The sequence below is a fragment of the Nelusetta ayraudi genome, unplaced genomic scaffold, assembly GCF_046127955.1.
Source record: "Nelusetta ayraudi isolate G7.1 ecotype Tasmania unplaced genomic scaffold, CSIRO-AGI_Nayr_v1 ptg000026l, whole genome shotgun sequence".
Taxonomy (NCBI): Eukaryota; Metazoa; Chordata; class Actinopteri; order Tetraodontiformes; family Monacanthidae; genus Nelusetta; species Nelusetta ayraudi.
In genome coordinates, this window is record NW_027466076.1 from 3140583 (window position 1) to 3159182 (window position 18600).

At 47.1% G+C, this 18600-nt stretch overlaps 4 protein-coding genes across 10 annotated transcripts in view; 3 read left to right on the forward strand and 1 right to left on the reverse strand.

Annotated features, from left to right (window-relative positions):
• Positions 1 to 106: 106 nt before the first annotated feature.
• On the forward strand, positions 107 to 6039 carry rassf6 (Ras association domain family member 6). Of its 5 annotated transcripts, XM_076029058.1 has the most exons (13): positions 107 to 254; positions 1026 to 1082; positions 1992 to 2007; positions 2221 to 2370; positions 2468 to 2546; positions 2800 to 2942; positions 3471 to 3565; positions 3684 to 3886; positions 3989 to 4090; positions 4861 to 4912; positions 4996 to 5114; positions 5314 to 5411; positions 5702 to 6039. In XM_076029058.1, exons 4-13 carry the CDS (start codon positions 2312 to 2314, stop codon positions 5775 to 5777), a joined length of 1026 nt encoding a protein of 341 aa, XP_075885173.1. In that variant the 5' UTR covers positions 107 to 254; positions 1026 to 1082; positions 1992 to 2007; positions 2221 to 2311; the 3' UTR covers positions 5778 to 6039. The 5 variants fall into 5 exon arrangements, with proteins under 5 accessions (XP_075885173.1, XP_075885171.1, XP_075885170.1 ...); XM_076029056.1 differs by having other exon boundaries at positions 1992 to 2370; XM_076029055.1 differs by lacking the exon at positions 1992 to 2007 and having other exon boundaries at positions 108 to 254; positions 2259 to 2370.
• Positions 6040 to 7050: 1011 nt separating this feature from the next.
• On the forward strand, positions 7051 to 9985 carry LOC142890195 (hatching enzyme 1.2-like). The gene is made up of 9 exons (XM_076029061.1): positions 7051 to 7182; positions 7485 to 7503; positions 7585 to 7638; positions 7721 to 7858; positions 8310 to 8427; positions 8562 to 8740; positions 9253 to 9334; positions 9445 to 9572; positions 9656 to 9985. The coding sequence occupies exons 1-9, from the start codon at positions 7120 to 7122 to the stop codon at positions 9661 to 9663; spliced, it is 789 nt and encodes a 262-aa protein (XP_075885176.1). The 5' UTR covers positions 7051 to 7119; the 3' UTR covers positions 9664 to 9985.
• Positions 9986 to 12720, reverse strand: LOC142890196 (cystatin). Of its 2 annotated transcripts, none has more exons than XM_076029063.1 (4): positions 12476 to 12720; positions 10696 to 10847; positions 10522 to 10596; positions 9986 to 10231 (listed from the first exon to the last, which is right to left on the reverse strand). In XM_076029063.1, the coding sequence occupies exons 1-4, from the start codon at positions 12558 to 12560 to the stop codon at positions 10133 to 10135; spliced, it is 411 nt and encodes a 136-aa protein (XP_075885178.1). In that variant the 5' UTR covers positions 12561 to 12720; the 3' UTR covers positions 9986 to 10132. The 2 variants fall into 2 exon arrangements, with proteins under 2 accessions (XP_075885178.1, XP_075885177.1); XM_076029062.1 differs by having other exon boundaries at positions 10495 to 10596; positions 12476 to 12718.
• A 2497-nt stretch (positions 12721 to 15217) lies between these two features.
• The window catches only part of il11ra (interleukin 11 receptor subunit alpha), a 31462-nt gene continuing 28079 nt past the window's right edge, over positions 15218 to 18600 (forward strand). For both annotated transcript variants that reach the window (XM_076029066.1, XM_076029065.1), the window contains exon 1: positions 15218 to 15365. The gene's annotated coding sequence lies outside the window, so the exon portion shown is untranslated. The remainder of the gene's footprint in view (positions 15366 to 18600) is intronic.

Below are 18600 nucleotides of genomic sequence, written 5' to 3' on the forward strand. Positions count from 1 at the left end.
CTCTCTCTCTCTCTCGAACATACACACAAAGCGCGCGCGCCCAGCACACGCCCAGCCCCTCCCTCCTCTCCACGCTGTCTCAACATGTTCTCCAATCATTAACCAGGTGCTGCTGCGACACAGACGCCGCTCCGCGAACCACGTGGTACACTGTACTCTGGACCACACGCATACACACACACACACAAACGGGCAGAAGACATGCAGTGAATCAGCGTTAAGAAGAATAAAACAGCAGCAGCAGCAGCAGGCAGGTAGGAGAGATTATTTTCACTTCCTGCTCACACGGTGAGTTCTTCCAGTTTTAAACTTGAACTCAGTTGATTGTAGTTAAGGGGAAACTAAGGTTTTGAAGAGCTTTTTTCAACAAAAGAAGAAGAAGAAGTCACCTAATCTACCAGGTGTGACAACTACACACAAGACGAGTGTTGGTGAAAGATGACGGGCTTCCACCTGGAGGTCAATCACCTGATGTAGACTGTACATTAGAGGTGTGTGTGTGTGTGTGTGTGTGTGTCGACCCAGACAAAGGCAGCAGGGAGGGGTGGAGCTTCCTGCTTCTTCCTTCCATCACCAGCGCCCCCTTCTGAACACCTGAAGCCCCGCCAGGCGTCGCACTGTAGAGATGTGTGTGTGAGAGAGAGAGAGAGAGAGAGAGAGAGAGAGAAACTAGTCGGTCAACCGTGTTTGTTGGAATGAAAAAAATAAAAGGGTTTTATTTTTAACAGCGGACGGAGAGAAAATGATTCAGAGGGAAAAGAAAGAAAAACAGAAGGAAAAAGACAGAAAGAAAGAGACTCCTGGTGTCTGCAACCAATTTGAGCCGGTGACCGATTTTTTGACTGTGTCGAATCTGCCTTCACTTGCTGCTGAAACACACACACACACACACAAACACACAGACATGCGCCGCCGGGAACCATTGGAGGCTGCAGGCTCAGACCTGAAGGAGGTCTGATCAGCAAAAATGACATTGATTTTGGGTGTGTGTCTGTGGGTGTGTGTGCGTGATTTCACTCTTACAGACCGCAGGCCAACCGCACACAAACACACCTGAGAGACACCGCAGGGACTCACAACAGGTAGGAACAATGGACAAATGTTTTCCCCTTTCCCTCTGAGTGAGAACCAGCGAGAACCAGCGAGCTCAACTGCTGCCCCGAAGCTCTTTAGAAAATCTCATCGTTAAATCGGTTTGTTTGAGGTGGGAAGTAGCAAAGTAGGTGGGAAGTAGCAAAGTACAAATACTTTGTGACTGAACTTAACATATTTTAACTGTGACGTTCAAGATAAAAGTTTAACGTTTTCAGTACAAAATGAAAATAAAAATGTAGAAATTAACATTGGTTGCTGTTATGAATCGCTTAAACGCTCAATAACAGTGTTTGATGTGTTGAGTGCATTCCAGAACCTTTACCTTTACTTGAGTAAAGGAGTTGAATGAGTACTTTTTACTGTTACCAGAGTATCTTTCCCCATACTTTTGCTCGTGTACAGAGTCTGAATACTTTTACCACCTTGTTGCTTCAAGAGGCGTTGCAGACAGAAGCAGGAAGTGGGAGCGGCTGCAGGTACGACGTCCTGACGAATAGTTGACATGCCTCCTACCCGCCGGCAGGCCGAGGCAGAGAGAGGGAGGGAGAGAGAGAGACAGAGTGAGAGAGATGGGGGTGGGGCGGGGTGGAAAAAAATATTGCAGGAAGAGTGAAAACAAGGAGCCACGTGGACGAATCCAGCGAGGAGCCACTGCTCTGCTCTGTCATCACTGCTGCTGCTGCAGTTCAACTCTGTCATTACAGCAGGATGAGAGACGATCAGGGAGAGAGTGACAGAGAGAGAGAGAGAGGGGTGGGATAAAGTGAGGACAGTTTGAGAGAGAGAGAGAGAGAGCGAGAGAGGAAGAGGAGAAGGAGCTACAGGAGGTGACTCGCTGAGGACTGGCCTCCCAGCAGGGTCACCCAGGAAGTCAATAGCTGCTCCGGCTCCTCCAGCTCCACCATCTCCTCCTCCAGCTCTTGCAGCTCCTCCTTTATATCCTTCCATCTCCTACATCTGCTCCTCCATCTCCTCCCATCTCCTCCTCCACCTCCTCCATGTCCTTCATCTACTCCTCCAACTCCTCCAGCTCCACCATCTCCTCCTTCAGCTTCTTTATCTCCTCCTCCAGCTCTACCATCTCCTCATATTCACCCTCTCTCTCCTCCAGCTCTTTCCGTCTCTTCCATCTCCTTCATCTCCTCCTCCATCTCTTCCACCAGCTCCACCTGCTCAACCATCTCCTTTTCCAGCTCTGCTGCCCCCTGTGGAGGAGATGAGCGAGGCTCTCACCGTCCAGCTGATCCAGGCAGGTGAGGGCCGGACCCTGTCCAGGTGAGTCCCCATCCCCGCGCCCCACTGCCTTGTTGTTGTCGTTGTCTTCATTGTTGATGTTGTCGGTCCCGCCCACCTTTTGTGCTTCCTGCTCCAGAGCCGAGTTCCTGTCGCTGCTGACGACCTACAACTGCTTCCTGAAGGACCAGACTCAGTTGCACCTCACCTTCTCTCAGGTGGGCCAGCAGGGGGCAATAGCACTCCTCTAGTACTTCTATAGTACTTCTGTAGTACTGTTGTTGTAATTTTGTTTGTACTCCTGTATTACCCCTGTAGTACTAATGTAGTAGTCCTGTAGTGCTTCTGTTGTACCTGTGGTAGCTGATGAAGTTCGGAGCTGTTTGAAAAAACAAAACTCTGAAGTACTTCCTGTTTGTCCTGACCCTCCTTCTGTGTGTGTGTGTGTGTGTGTGTGTGTGCGGAGTGCAGGATGGCGAGGGCCAGGTGTTGGTGGAGGGCTACCTGAATGTGTCATGGGGGGTCTGGCGGCCAATCAGGCTCAAGATGCAGGACGAGAAGCAGACGCTTCCGCCAGGACCCCAGAGCCCCGTCAGCCTGCTGGACCACAAGAGGTTCCTCGTCTTCATCTTAATCTTCATCTTCATCTTCATTTTCATCTTCGTCGTCATCTTCATCCTCGTCTTCATCCTCATCCTTGTCTTCATCCTCGCCTTCATCTTCATCGTTATCTTCATCTTCATCTTCATCTTCATCCTCATCCTCATCTTCATCCTCATCCTCATCTTCATCTTCATCTCCATCTCCATCTCCCACAACTTCATGACCAGTTTCACTTCAGAACGAGACCTTAGAGATTGATTAGCTGATTCCTTATTTATTTGTTTTTTTACCCACCAGCGATTCAGACCAATAGAAACATTGTAACCACTTTGTAAAGGTGTGAGTTTATGACTCCCATTTTCTTGACAGCCAGTCATCTTCAGTGTGTTTCTTTTGCAACCAGCTTTTGCACCCCCTGCTGGCCAAATAATAGAATGCCTTTTTTTTTTTTTTTTTTAATCCGGGAGCTCCACCCATCTTTCTATACAGCCCAATGGTCGTGGCCCTCTGTGACATCACTTCCTGTCTGTCCCCTGCAGGGGCATGACGCGGTGGCGGGAGTACACGGACCTGCACCACATCGACGAGATGAAGGAGACCCCGGAGGAGGCGGTGCTCACCAGCCCGCTGCCAGGTCCGACCCCACCCCCGTTCACTACCCAAACCTCCCCCTCCCCGGATGACGTCACAACAGCCCCAGCAGTCACATTCAAACTCCTCCTCCCTCCTCTTTTGGATTTTTTATAACAAAGGTCCCCCCGTGTACGAGAGCGCAACCCTGAGGCCGCCGCGGCAGCTGAAGCCGGAGCTGGAGGCGGAGTCCAACCTCATTCGCTGCATGAGCGACGCCTCATTGGTCAAGAGGAGGCGGGGCGGCCGGGGCAAGTCGCAAGCCCAGCGGGAGAGGGAGCGCCAGCACCGCTTCTCTATCAACGGACACTTCTACAACTACAAGGCAGGTCCCACTCCGCCGCACCCCCAGGCTGAGGCCACGCCCCCTTCCACTCTCTGCCCCGCCCTCCTCTCACCTCTCTGCTCCTCCCTCCCCCACCCGCAGACGTCCATCTTCACGCCGTCCTTCGGCGCCTCCACCAAGGTTCGCATCTCCAGCCGAATGACGACGGATCAGGTGATCGTGCAGCTGCTCAACAAGTTCAAGGTGAGCTGCTTCGGGCCAATCGGAATGTGAGAAGCACACCCGGTAGAGCTGAGCCATTGGCTGTCGAAGGAGGTGGGCAGAGCCTCTAGTTTCCAAAAAAAAAAAAAAAAGAGGCCGACCTGTAATTGTGTCCTTTGGCCAGCAGGGGAGGGGGATGGTGTGGGGGCATGGGGCGCCTGAGCTGGTTGCAAAAATGCTAAAAATTACTTTTTGATCAATAAGTGGGAGGAGCCATAACTTCGGACTGTTGAAAACTGGTTACAATGTTTCTGTTGGTATCGAGCAGGGGTGGGCAAACTTTTTGACTGGTGGGGGCCCGTACCTCCTCCCCACGCCCCCGCTGGCTCCGCCCATCTTCACACGCGGCCAGTGAGAGGCTAAAATTACACGCGGTGGCGGCAAACCCGGCGGATCTAAATCAAGACGTAAATAACGCAGCCTGTCATCTCCAGCGAGCCAGAGAGGGGAAACCACATGAGAGCTGCTGCGGAGCCAGGATCTTTAGCAGCGGTTGGCGGCGGCGCCCCGGCATGGTCACATGACCAGCTCGCCGCCGATGCAAAACCAGCCATGTTCTTTCATTTTGACGCGAGGCGGTCGGGTCGACCTCAGTAATCACCGAGGAATCCTTCTATTCCAGGAGGATCTGATGTTTGCACATCATATTAAATCTGCCCAACCTCCTCCTCCACCTCTTCCCCCTCATCCCCCCATCTCCCATTCCCCTCCCACCCACTACCCCCTACTTATCCTGCCCCCCCCCCCGACAGATCGAGAACGACCCTCAGGAGTTTGCTCTCTACTGCGTCCACCAGAGCGGAGGTCAGTGTGTTCACTACCAACACCGCCAGTAGCAGCTAGGGGGCGCTGATGCTCATGATATGTGTGTGTGTGTCACGGTGCAGAGAAGAGGAAGCTGAGTGACAGCGAGCTGCCGCTGTGGGAGCGCATCCTGCAGGGCCCCTCGGAGGACATCATGAAGATCTTCCTGATGGACGGGGACGAGGAGGAGGTCAGCAACGACGTGAGTCCCTCCTCCACCAACCCCACACACACACACACACACAGACACACACACGATGGTGATGCAGTACATTTAATTGTCCAGTAGAGGGCTCTGACTGGGTTCATCCTACAGCGAGGGTGGCACCAACACCAAGGCCGAGCCCATCTAGCACAATTATTGATCCCGCAGTGTTGCTGTGTTTTTTTTTATCCTCTAGGTGGCGCAGTACCTCAACCTGGAGTTCCCCATCCTGGAACAGTTCCTCCTGAAGCTGCAAGAGGAAGAGAACCGTGAGATCCAGAGGATCACTGGCAAGTCAGTGATCCAGCAGCTGTGTGTGTGTGTGTGTGTGTGTGTGTGTGTGTGAGTCGGCAAGAGTATTCACAATCTGTACTTAAGTAAAAGTGTGGATACTGTAAAAAAAATACTTAGTCCTAACCTTTGAAAGATGAGTAACCAGCATGCTTAGCTTTCCAATGTAAGAAGCACGGGTACCTGAAAAATTGACTGAAGTACGGTAAGAAAGTATTTGTACTTGGTTACTTCCCAACTCTGTGTGTGTGTGTGTGTGTGTGTGTGTGTGTGTGTGTGTGTGTCTTTGTCAGATACCAGCACCAGCACCGGCTCCTGTCCCACATGCTGAACCACAAGACATCTTCTCACATTGAGACCAGCGTCTGACCAGCCCACCGGGGGGCGCTGCATCTAAATATTTTTTTTTTTCCAGAGCTCTGTCTGTCTGCCTGTTTGTCTGTCTGTCTGTCCATCTGTTTGTCCATCTGTTTGTCCTGGTGCCCTTTTTTCAAAAGTGAAAATGAGACAGTTTTTTTGTTTTTATTCAAAGTTCTCTTTTTGTGACTCGCAAATGACGAGACGCAGCTGTAAATAAAAAAACTTGTGTGGAAAAAATATGTTTTTAAATAAAGTGATTAATACCTTTTCACCTGTCGGCTCAGTGACTCCATCCAGCAGGTTGGCACAAAGGGAGTGGGTGGGGGTGAGAGACGGGGGAAGGAGTGGCTACAGGAAGTGACATCACCCCTGAGGTAACAGCCAAACCAGTGGCACAGCTGAAAGTCACACGTGTTTTTTTTTCTTTTCCTTTTTTTTTCTAGCAAAAAAAAGGTTCACATTTTTATTCTTTTTTCCTCCTGGTGTTTTTGTGGCCAGATCTGTCTGGGCTGCACTTCCTCTCGTGTGTGTGTGACTCACCAGTTGTGTATTGGAGCTGGTGACCTCAGCAGCGGTGAGGGAGGGATGGAAGGAGGGATGGAGAGAATGGGCATGCGAGCGAGTGAGTGAGTGTGATTTTCCGGCGACACAAGCAAAAAAAACAGCAAATGTCAGCCGGCACTTAGGTTTTGTTTTTATTTTATTTTATTTATTTATTTTTTGTTGCCAAGTGCCATGTAACCTTGGTCGACCAACCAGCTCGCAGCTATGACAGGCTCCCCAGCTATACATTTTTATTTTTTTTATTTTAAATAAACCTCTGGGCCAGTGAACTCTGACCCCTGACCTCTGTCTCAGCCGATGGAAAAAGCCCTTCAAAAGGTTGGTTAGAGTGTCCACTTTTTCGACTGTGAATATCTTCGGAAACAGCCTCCAAGGTGAACATTCTTCTTATGTGGTAGTGGTTGTTTTGTTTTTTGTTTTTTTTAAAGTGCTGTTCAGACTCTGAGTCATTTCCTACTTTTGACACCAACAATAATGATAAGTACAGGAAACTTGCTTATTAGTTTCTGGTCCCTGCATTGTTTCCCAGGAGGGACGTCCGAGATGTTACATTGTCATCAGTGTGGCAGCTCTGTGATTGGTTGGCTGCTGGATCTGCTGAGGTGTTAGCGTTTGGGGAGTTTCCTCTGTGTGTGTGTGAGCGCTTATCTCTTTGTTTTGTCGTTTGTTTTTAGGGTTTTCTGCATTCTCAGTAAAACTGTTTACGGTTCCGCCCGGCGCCGCCGCCGCTCTATAAAAACGCAGCTGCTGAGGAACGGTCCCGACAGCATTTCCAGCAGACCCCCCGATGACCATGAAGACTTTTGACGCCGTCTTTGTCCTCTTAGTGGCCACCTCCTTGCAGGCCAAGGTGAGAGCCCTCTTCTGTCCAGCAGGTCTGAGTTCTGTGGGCAGGAGACCTGGAGACCTGTTCCAGGTCTTTACCAGGTCTCTAGTTAAGGTCTCAACTAGCAGGTCTCCAGGTGGTGGCGATGGAGATCCTCCTGGTCCACCAGGACCAGTAGGTCTCCGGGTGGAAGTGATAATAGACTTCCTCCTAGTCCACCACCAGAAGGTCTTAAGGGTCTCCTTGAGGTTTTTCATGACTTCCTTCTGTCTCTCTGTGTCACTCTCTCTGAATCTCTCTCTGTCTCTCTGTCTCTCTTTCTAAAGGTGCAGCCACCTGAGCAAGGTAATACGTGGTCCATTTCTCCAGAAGGTTGGACTGCTCAGGCCACTCTGCTGACTCCTGTGAATCTTCTCTCACTTTCAGATTCCGTGCCGGAAGCTTTGGACATGACCTCAAAAATCTTGAAGGCCAACGAAAGTAATTTTTCTCTTCTTTATTGGCCTGGTGGCTCAGCGTGACTACGACAAGCAATAACGGCCGCCTGTTGCCTCCCTCACAGACGTCAGTCAACCCCTGGTGGAGGGAGACGTGGTTCTGTCCAGGGAGAGGAACGCCATCAAGTGCTCGAATGGCAACTGCAAGTGGAAAAAGTCCGACGGCCTGGTGAAGGTGCCCTACAGCCTCAGCAGCTACTTCTGTGAGGACCTTCTGACCTGTTTATCTGCTGCAAGCTGTGCTGGTGAAGATAGATAGATAGATAGATAGATAGATAGATAGATGGTATATATAATAGATAGATAGGTAGATAGATACATAGCTAGAGTGAATAGATCATTGGATAGATAGACAATAGATATATAATAGATAGATATACCGAGATCCATAGATAGATAGACAGATAGATTTATTGATATCTTGATTGATTGATTGATTGATTGATTGATTGATTGATCATTAGATAGATAGATGATGTATATATGTAATAGATACATAGATGGATGGATCGATATTGCATTTTTTTAAATACATATACTGACTCTTCGTGTGGGTAGATATCAGTCACAGTTGCTCGTTAAACGCGAGTATCATAAATGCTAATTGCTAGCACAAGCAAATAACCCCTCTCCCTCCACCCTCCAAATCCCCAGATGAGAGCGAGAGAAAGTTGATCTTTGACGCCATGGATGTCTTCCACCAGAAGACCTGTGTTCGCTTCGTTCCTTACATTGGACAGCGGGACTACCTCAAAATCGAGAGCAAAATGGGGTGAGTGAGTGGGCAGAGCAGCTGTTGCTGGACAGTTGCGTACGAGACAGGGAGGGGGGCGGGGGGGATCAGAGTTTAGCCACTAGAATAAACTGGACTACACCACCGGTCTGAAGGTCGTCTCCATCCCCCAGGTGCTGGTCGACGGTGGGCCGGAACGGCGGGCAGCAGCTGCTCTCGCTGTCCGTCTACGGCTGCATGGACCGCGGCATCATCCAGCACGAGTTGCTGCACGCGCTGGGCTTCCACCATGAGCACAACAGGAGTGACCGTGACGAGCACGTCCGCATCAACTGGGAGAATGTCCCCGAAGGTGAACTTCTGCTGAGGGTTGACAGGTCTAAAGTCTCACCAGGCCGCCCGTCATGAGAGGCTCCGACCCGAGGCTTTTATCTTGTTGTTGTTGTTGTTGTTGTCCTTGGTGTTGAGAAACCGATCCGGTTCCTCCCAGCGGTTCCCTGCTTCCTGACATCAGCGGGCAGGAAGGAAAGGCATCTACTGGTTGGTCCTAAAAGTCCTAAAAGTCGCTTGCAGCCGCTAAATTACGTTATGTTTGTCAATTTGTCGTAATTGCTCATGCGCGTGTTTTACATTTCGCTGCACATCCAACGAGCTTGAATCTTGAATATCGTCCTAACAGACACTGTAAGGCCAAATGAGAAAGGAGAAACATGGGAGGAGAGACAAATACGTCACCAAAAGTCTCAGAGAGGCGCAGAAGAAGTCATTCGATTTGTCGCTAGTTGGTTTCTGATGGTTCTGAACACTAAAGTGCTAAAAACATATACAAATAAATATAGCAACATGTTCGCTCTGATTCTGCAGCTAAGGCCCACGACTTCAACAAGAAGGACACCGACAACCTGGACACGCCCTACGACTACACCTCAGTTATGCACTACGGAAGGTACTGTCCCCCCAGCCCATTCTCCTCCTCCTCATCTCGGTGGCGCTGGAGGTCTGAGTTTGGTCATCATTTATTTTTTTTGCTATTCTTTTCTTTTTTAATTCAATCAGGACGTATTTCACCGTCAATCACGGACAAGAAACCATCACGCCCATCCCGGACCCCTCGGTGGAGATTGGCCAGAGGGACGACATGTCCGACATCGACTTGCTGAGAGTCAATAAGCTGTACGGCTGCGGTGAGTGCAGGAGACCTCAACCGCCAGGCACTGAGTGTGTGTGTGGCTGTAATAACCTTCTGTCTGTCTGTGTTTTGTTTCAGATGTTTAAAAGGAAGCAAATGAAGAGTGTTTTATTGAATTCAAGATTGAAAAAAAATAAAGATTATGGTGACTTTACCAAGGAAATTAAATTGGCTGACTTTGTCAAAAAAAAAAAAAAAAAAAAAAAAAAAAATATATATATATATATATATATTTAAAAAAAAACATGTAATGAAAAACTTAAATCGGCTGATATTCTGTCTTTGATCTTCTGCTGTGGAGCCTCAAAACCTTCACTCCTTCTCTTTTCTGATTCAATAAAGAATATTTAACAAAAACATCAAAAACGTTTGTCATGGAAAATGAATAAAAACACAACTTACACGTCACCTTTTCCAACTGACGTTTTTTATTTTTATCTTATCCATCAATATGACCCGTGACATTGTCGCCATCATGAAAACACAACGTCAGGGTCGCACTTTGGGGTTTTTTTTGCGTTTTTTTTCATGAGCCGGATCAAAATAAATCGAGGCTCAAATCTTCTTCTTGGTGAGTTTTGTGCATTCCTGGCTCTGCAGCTGGTGTTTGTCATTTCGGGGGTCAAAGGTCACGACAAAGTGACACTTGAGCTGCTGTGGAGACAAAAAAGAAGAGTCAGTTGCGTGCAGCAGGAGGAAGCCACAAGAAGCAGTAGCAGCAGGCAGCTGGAAGCAGCAGAAGCAACAGCAGGAGGAGGAAGTAGCAGGGGGCAGCAACAAGCATTAGAAGCAGCAGGAGCTGGAAGCAGCAGAAGGAAGCAGTAGCAACAGGAAGCAGCAGCGGGAAGCAGTAGCAACAGGGAGCAGCAGCAAGTGCAACAATCAGCAGCAGCAGCAGCAGTGTTAGGATGACTGACCTTCCGCTCCAGGCTGCAGCTGCTCACCTCCTGCTTCTCCGCCTTCAGACAGCTCGTCTTTCCCAGGATGACGTCCAGCTTGAAGTTGATCACGTTGGTCACCTGGACGAGAATCAAAAGGCAGTTTTAGATTCCTGTAGATTCCTGCTGGGGTTGTCTTTTCCTCCGAGGGGGAGGGGGGGGGCGGACAAAGGTCCCAACCTGAGACTGGGCGGCGCTGACCGACAGCAGCTTGAAGGTCTTCCTGCCCTTGTGGTTGGTGTTGAAGGTCTCCACGGCGTGGCGGGCCGCCTCCTGCACGTCGGCCTGGTCCGGACTGATCTCAGACCAGGCGCCCAGCAGAGGGACCTTCCCTGAGGGCAACACAGGTCAGAGAGCGGCTCTGAGACTCCGGAGGACAACGATCCAGAAAATCATTTAGACGGTAACAAATTTTGTAATAATTAAATTAAATGTATTTAGATTTATTTTAATTTCATTTTATATATCTAGTATTTTTATGGACTGCTAAATGACAGTGAATGTGCTATATATAACTCTCTGCACTTTGCACTTTGTTTTATTATAATTTTTTATTGTTATTATCTTGAGCATTTTTTAGGTCTTGGTGTTTTTTTTTGTATTGGAGCTTCTGTGCATCAGTTTTTCACATGTATGTCCCTGAACAGTGCATTTAAATGACAATTAAAGTCAATCTGAATACGAATCTATTTTATATATTGTTTTAATATATTTTGACTTCATATAATTTAACTTTTTCAGTGAACTTAAGTTTTCATCTAAATCAGAATTATTCTGTGTCCAAAATCACCCCAAACACTTTTCTTTCCTGGAAACCTGCCCCCTGTGATGTCATAGGGGGCGGCGGCACTGATACCGCTCATACCCAGACCGGTTTTGGCTCTGCCCCCACTGAGACAGCCTCTTTTTTTGTCTCCTTCCAAACATGTGGAAGACCCAACAAAGCCTTAATGTTGTCGAATTTCTTTCCACTACTTTATGTATTCAGCTTCAGCCTCTTTTCTCCACAGTTGGCAAACGCATCCAGGAAACACCCAGCACCATCCAGCAGCACAGGATGGAAACTGCACAGCCTCCAAACTTCTGTCCCGACTGCTGAAGTCTGTTTTTCCGGGTGCCCGCCCAGAGCGGGACCTCCTCCAGGAGGCAGGAGGGGAGAAATGCCTACACGACTCACACACGGTTTGAACAAGGCCGAAGTAAACAATCTCCAACACGGTTTGAATGTTTCACCAGTGAACTCAAAGAAAAGATTTAAAAGAGAAAATAAAGTGTTTTTGTTTATTTGTATATATATATATATATATATATATATATATATATATATATATATATATATATATATATATATATATATATATATATACATATATATATATATATATATGTATACATATATATATATATAAATATATAAAACTCTGTCTTATATCTGGATTTTAGGACGTGACAAGATGTCAGAATATTACACTTTATATAATATATGAATATATCTGTATATTATATATACTACCAGTCCAACGTTTGGACACACCTTCTCATGCATTTTTTTTTTTTTTTTTTTAATCTTTACAACTTTTTACACTGCAGATAGATACTGAAGACATATACAAATGTAAATATATGTGCAAGATATATGCAATATGAAAGGTGGCTATTTTGAAGAATTTAAATATAAAACGTGTTTGAGTTATTTTGCACTTTTGTTTATAATATATAATTCCATGTGTGTTCATTCGTAGTTTTGATGCCTTCAGTAAGACACTGCAATGTCAATAGCCATGAGAGAAATGACATTAAATTCCTAGGGTGTGTCCAAACTGTTGACTGGTAGTCGATATATGTATCACATCATTAACAAAGATCTAATGAACGAAAGAAGGTTTCTGAAGCTACGAGGACGCAGTAAATCGTGCAGTAAATCATCACACACGACACCCAGTTTTGTTCGGGGACTCACTGGCGATGATGACCTCGTCCACAGGAAGTTCTCCCCAACACTGCTGGACGGCCACACACACGAGCAGCGGCAGCAACATCATCATCCTCACTCGCTGGCTGGAAGAACGTGCGGATTATCAGAAAGATTTATTTATTTTTTCTATCTCCGGCGATGATCCCGCTGCAGCCTGACGGTCCAGACGGAGGAACAGCAACAGAGAAGTTCACCTTCCTGCTGCTGCGAAACCTGGACTATATAAAGCTGGAGGGGCGGGGGGCCCAGACAAATAGTGTGTTTGAGCGAGTGAGTGAGGGGGAGGGGGCAGGGGCGTCATCAGTGAGTGGGCGCTGTGGCATGTCAGAGGCCACACCCACCAACCACTCAGCCACCGCCTGCCAGTGACGCCGTGCAAGGATTTAACCTCCATCAGCAGCTTTCGTGTGTGTGTGTGTGTGTGCCTGTGTGTGTGTGTGCCTGTGTCTGTATGTGTGTGTGTGATGTTATTTCTGCACTTTCAGCTTCCAGCAGAGTGCTGCGGTTGTGTCACAGCGACTGTTGTTTGATCTGAGTCATGCAACACGTGTGTGTGTGTGTGTGTGTGTGTGTGTGTGTGTGTGTGTGTGTGTGTGTGTGTGTGTGTGTGTGTGTGTGTGTGTGTGGAAAACGTTCCCTGTTCCTGGACCTGAGTCAGTCTGGGATCGTCAGCTGCAGCAGAGCTCGTGCATCAACCGCTGCCTCGTTCCAGAAAAGACTCTTTCCAACTAAGTACATTTAAAGTTGGCGCAACACAGAATGTCAGCAGGAACAATGAAGAAATGATACAAAACATTTTTTTGTTTTGTATAACAATGCAAAATTTGGTGCAATTCAATAAATGATGATGATGATGATGATGATGACAATAACAATGACAATGACAATGACGATGACGATGATAATGATAATGATGATGATGATGATGATGATGATGATGATGATGATGATGATGATTATTATTATTATTATTATTATTATTATTATTATTATTAGTAGTAGTAGTAGTAGTAGTAGTAGTAGCAGTAGGATACATTTTTAATTGTAACTATCTCAGAAATTATGATGCAGATGTGTATGTATGTATATATGTACGCATGTAAAAACATGGATATGGATATAGTCGTCATATGGAAGCCTGTGATTTGCGACGGAATTTTCTGGCGTCTATATGTAATGCATGACCATGGCCAGCAGGGGGAAGCAATGCTATATTGTTTTCAGGCAACAGGTGGTTGACGGGGTTTCACGACGTTCACTTCTGGTTCGAGCTCAGAAAAAGTGTTATTATTATTTCGTAAAAATAATTTCCTCCTGCACTCTGAGCCACTTGAAAGTCACTGTTCACCATTCATCGCTTTGGACAAAGATTCATCTTTGGACAGCATTAAATTCGCAGTGAATCAAATTGAATCAAAAGTCATTCACAATTATGTGGTACATGTTTTTATAATTTCTTAAAATATACATTATTGTTGTTGTTGTCGCTGAAAGTACCATTCTCACGTGGGTGAAGCGGTAATGCTCATCGTTTTCCAGAGGAAAAAAGATGAGCCCTGAGCAGTGACGCACGGGTGGGCGTGGCCAGGCAGGTCAAGCCGAGGCAGATGGACGACTGAAAAAAACAAAAAACAAACCAACAAAAACAAAACAACGGCAGATGGACGAGAAGGATGAGAGAAGAAAAGCAGCTGGGGCAACGTGTTGTTTAACAGCAGACTCAGAATAATGAGAAGGAATTCATTGAAAAAGGTTACAGAGGAGAAACGTTGCACTCGTTAGCAGAACTAATGACCCTGAGACTTAATGGCCGGGTGGGTCGCGTTGCAGGGATCATCCAGAACCACCCACTTTGTTTAGAAAGCGTGTCCTTAAAACCTTAAAACGCTTCTGCGAGGACATGAGAAATAGACCCCTTGTGATGTCACAAAAGGCCCCGTTAGCCAGGTGTTGGCTGAGGTCGCACTGGTTTGCCTCCTCCTCCCCTCCGCCTCCACGTAACCCAAAAAAAGCCCGACATGATGAAGTAGAATAGAATAGAATGCCTTTATTAATCTCGCTTTGGGGAAATTTGTACAATTACAGCAACAATGTAGCGCAAAAAAAATATCTTAATTAAAAAGAAATTAAGTAAAAATGTTTTTAGGGTAAGAAAGGAAAAAAAAACAAACAGACAAAGTATTTACAGTGTTTTATTGCACCTTTGCGAAATTTAAGTGGTTGAGAAAAATGTTTTATTATGTGCAATTGTACATAATTGTACATGGTGGAAGTTGTAAAATTTCATTTTCTTTCCTGCAGTACTTGGAAAGGCCACTGGGGAAAGAAAAAAATAAAATCGACGCGGCGCCATATTGTCAGTCTGGGTGTCCAGATCTTATAGTGCATCCAGCTGGCCGCGACCGTTCAAACTGCCTTTCAATCACAGTCCCCCCTCCTCTTCCTTCTCCTCCTCCATCTCCTCCTCCTCCACTGATCAACCTATCCAGCTCCGAGACACCCGGCGGCGTCTGTTTTTTGGTTTTTTTCTCTTCCCCAACACCGCCACACACATTCCTCAGACCTGGGATCAGCTGCTCTTCAAGCCCCCGTAATCCCGTTACAGTCAGGCCCCGCCCACTATGCCCTACGTGACCTGCATCCGCCACCAATCAGACTGCCGGGCTGCCGCTGAGCGTAGCCCCGCCCACCATACTGCTCCTCCCACCGTCCCGCTGTGGCCCCGCCGCCAGTCAGTCACAGTCAGTCTCTCCGGGGGGAGCAGCACCGAAGTAGAACCGTGCCGCCACCGACCAACACCTCCGAGCACGTCTGAGAGCCATGGACGGCGACAACAGAATAAAGTTCGTCTGACTTCGGCCGACATTTTTCCAAGGTGAGTGAGCTGCTGCGCGAGCCGGCGTGAGAAGAGCGGGAAAGGGGGCAGAGGGAGGGGGGGGGGGAAGTTTAACCGGAACCGGGACTGCGCTCGCGACCAGCCCGCTTGCTACTAGCGGACTGTCTGGGAATAGAAAACTCGTTTCTGGTGATTTTCTGGCCCTTGGTATTTTTTGTTTTCGTTGAAAGACTAAAAGACAATGAGTTAAAAATGTGCAATAGGAAGTTTTGCTGTGAATATTGGCTGGCTTTGTGGTGCTGTCGGCGACGCTTTTAGCCGCTCGAGGTGTTCACTGTCACTGTTTTTCTTCTGTTCAAAAACACACAAACTTTATGCGTGTGACAGTTTTAACAGTTGTTGCAGTGTCTCGTACACGTTTTTCTTTGATTTTACCGAATACTTTTGCGGCAAAAAAACCCCCCACCACGTTGTTGTTTTGTTGTTTTTGTGTACAGCCAAGGATTGCAGTTTTTTTTTCTTGCGTTATGATTAATCTGAATTGAACAGCCTGAACCCCCTCCCCCTACCACACACACACACACACACACACACACACACACACACACACACACACACACACACACACACACACACACACTGTCATAAAATAAACAACTATGTTTGTTTTTTCCTCCCCTGTTTGCATGAGAATGGTCAAAAGTCTCAGCCATGTTGTGTTGTCTTGCTTGTTGGTTGGTTGGCTGGTTGTTGTGCGCTCTGGCCTTCACTTTTGCTCTTCACCCACTCAAGCGCTCTCATGCAGCCGTTGTTGACTGAAAGCGTGAGTCACCCCAAAGCACTTGTTGATGAGATAAACAACATCACAGGGCTCTGTGTGTTTGTATATTTTCATGCGTAATTACTTGTTCAGAAGGAAGTTTTGGGGGGTAGGGGAGTAGTGGTGAGGGGGCAACTTAATGCACTGAATCCCCCAATTAGAAACACACACACACAGAGAACTCAGACAGAGGGATGAGGGAGGTCGAGAAACAGTTGGTGGTGGGGGTTCTCGCTCACTACAGATGTGCATTCCTGCAGCTGGTGTAGTGATGGAGCCTTTAAATGGAGCAGCGAGAGGAATGCAAACAGAGAGGGTAAGGGCCTGAAGACGGAGCCGGGGGGCGACTCGGGCGGGCTATCGAAGGAAGGAAGGAAGGAAGGAGAAGCAGAGAGAAGCTCGGAAAGAAATTTTTGCTTCACGTCCCAGTGCCTTTTTTTTCTTTTCTTTTTTGGTGGTCAAAGGTCAAGCAGGGTCTCCCCTGGCCTGGGGAGTCGAAGCCAGGTTGTGTTGGAGGAAGAATAAGAATGCCTTTATTTTGCATAGTTACAGCAGCATATGCAGTGCAAAGAGAAGAATTAATTAGAAATAAAGAAATTAAATGTATATACAAATTATTTACATGTCTGCTTTCACACGCGTGTGAACGTGAGAGCTCGTCTTGCTCTGCGTGTGCATCTGCTTGTTTGCTGAGAGTTTGAACACACGCAGATTTCCACTGCCATTGATTTTCTGTTGTTGTTGTTGTTGATGAAAAAAAAAAAAATCTGTGAGCCAAGCTGAAGCTTTGATCGGTGGAAGTTGTATTTGTTTATTTTTTCAAGGCAAATACCTCTTCATTTTAACGCAACAGTGTGTCGTTGAAAATGAGCCGAACTCGATAAAGTGGAAGTTTGCTGAAATTGTTTCAACCGCCATCTCAGAATTTTATTTATCTTCTTTAAAAAAAATTGACGGAGACTGTCACAGATATTGGTTGTTGGGTGTTGCGGCTGCTTTCATCAGGGAAGTGTTGTTGTCGCAGCCTTGTTTCACGCTCCGTTAAGGCAGCGCTAATTGCCAACAGTGAGTGGAATTGTTGCATTACTTGATTGCTTCAGCGTGTCATGAGCTCACAAAGTGTCGGCACGCTTTTTGCTCAGACGCGGAGCGGACGATCTGGGTTTGTTTGTGCGTCCTCTTTCTCTCCCGCTGGTTGTCAGAAGATATGGAGCGATTGCTTTTCAAGAGAGAAGAAAAAGTTGATGTTACCTCTCAAACATTACAACCTTAAAAATGAGCCTGTAGAGAAAGCGGAGAAGAAAATCTAAGCGCCCTCTTTTTTTTTTTTTGTTTTAAGCAAAGTTAAAATTTTTTTTGCCAAGCCCGTGTTAACGGCTTTACCCGCCGTCAACCAATCAGAGTGCAGGGGCAGCGCAACCTCCCTCTGCCATATCATTTCCCTGAATTCCTTTACATTCTGACCCAGAAGTCAGAGTTTTCCCCTCCGTGTAGTTTGGACAGAAACGCGGACGCCTCATCCCCGACTTTTTGAGAACGCTCCCATTATTCAGCGAGCTAGCCTCGCCAAAAACCACAGGCGCGCACGCACGCACGCACGCACGCACGCACGCACGCACGCACGCACATACATACACACACACGCACGAGTGGGCAAAAAAGAGCGCAGCTCTTTAACATAATCACACAAGCGTATGCGTTCGCTCATATTTCAGCCGAAGGGCCCCGACGGCAATCAAGTTTAAATTAGAGAGCGAGAGGCCGCGCTGCCTGCCAACTCTGAGGCCATACACTGTGTGTGTGTGTGTGTGTGTGTGTGTGTGTGTGTGTGTGTGTGTGTGTGTGTGTGTGTGTGTGTGTGTGTGTGTGTGTGTGAGAGAGAGAGAGAGAGAGAGAGAGACAAAGCCAGCTCTTGATATTAAACCAACTTTGTGGGGCCCTACAGTAGGGGATCCCTTCCCCTGTGCGCTGCTGTTTTTGCACTTTATTCACGCTCACACGTCCCTTGTCGATGCATTAAAGAGTCAGAAAGTGTGTTCTTCTTCTTCTTCTTGAATGAAAGTGGCAATTAAATGTTGTTTTTCAAAAATCTTCTTCTTCTTCTCCTTCTTCTCCCACCCTGAATCCCACTCCGACTCCTCCTTCTGAAGGTCAGCTGACCACCGGGGCCACTGTGCACAGTGAAAGTGTTGATTTGCTAGAAGACAACAGGAAGAAGAGCCCCCCCCACACACACACACACACACTTCCTCCCACTGCAGTGTAGATCCGGTGCCAAATGTCTGCATCTGTTTTTATTTTCCCGCAGCAGACTGGGAACATCTCAGCTCAACATCATCATCATCTTGTCATCGTAAATAATCCAGTGGGTGAAAGTTCAGTGCATTATTTTATTTTTTAAAAACCCAGCCCCTCTGCTGGTGTTGCTGGTAATGTGATCTGAGGCAGCTTCAA

What these genes read in the sequence shown, in the direction of transcription:
- rassf6 (XM_076029056.1), top strand. Translation starts at nt 2,312, where the DNA reads ATGAGCGAGGCTCTCACCGTCCAGCTGATCCAGGCAGGTGAGGGCCGG. An exon ending in AGCCTGCTGGACCACAAGAG is followed by an intron (nt 2,943 to 3,470) that starts GTTCCTCGTCTT and finishes TGTCCCCTGCAG; the next exon opens with GGGCATGACGCGGTGGCGGG. An exon ending in GCTCACCAGCCCGCTGCCAG is followed by an intron (nt 3,566 to 3,683) that starts GTCCGACCCCAC and finishes TTTATAACAAAG; the next exon opens with GTCCCCCCGTGTACGAGAGC.
- LOC142890195 (XM_076029061.1), top strand. Translation starts at nt 7,120, where the DNA reads ATGACCATGAAGACTTTTGACGCCGTCTTTGTCCTCTTAGTGGCCACC. An exon ending in AATCTTGAAGGCCAACGAAA is followed by an intron (nt 7,639 to 7,720) that starts GTAATTTTTCTC and finishes CCTCCCTCACAG; the next exon opens with ACGTCAGTCAACCCCTGGTG. An exon ending in TCAGTTATGCACTACGGAAG is followed by an intron (nt 9,335 to 9,444) that starts GTACTGTCCCCC and finishes TAATTCAATCAG; the next exon opens with GACGTATTTCACCGTCAATC.
- LOC142890196 (XM_076029062.1), bottom strand. Translation starts at nt 12,560, where the DNA reads ATGATGATGTTGCTGCCGCTGCTCGTGTGTGTGGCCGTCCAGCAGTGT. An exon ending in GGACGAGGTCATCATCGCCA is followed by an intron (nt 10,848 to 12,475) that starts GTGAGTCCCCGA and finishes TGTTGCCCTCAG; the next exon opens with GGAAGGTCCCTCTGCTGGGC. An exon ending in TCAGCGCCGCCCAGTCTCAG is followed by an intron (nt 10,597 to 10,695) that starts GTTGGGACCTTT and finishes ATTCTCGTCCAG; the next exon opens with GTGACCAACGTGATCAACTT.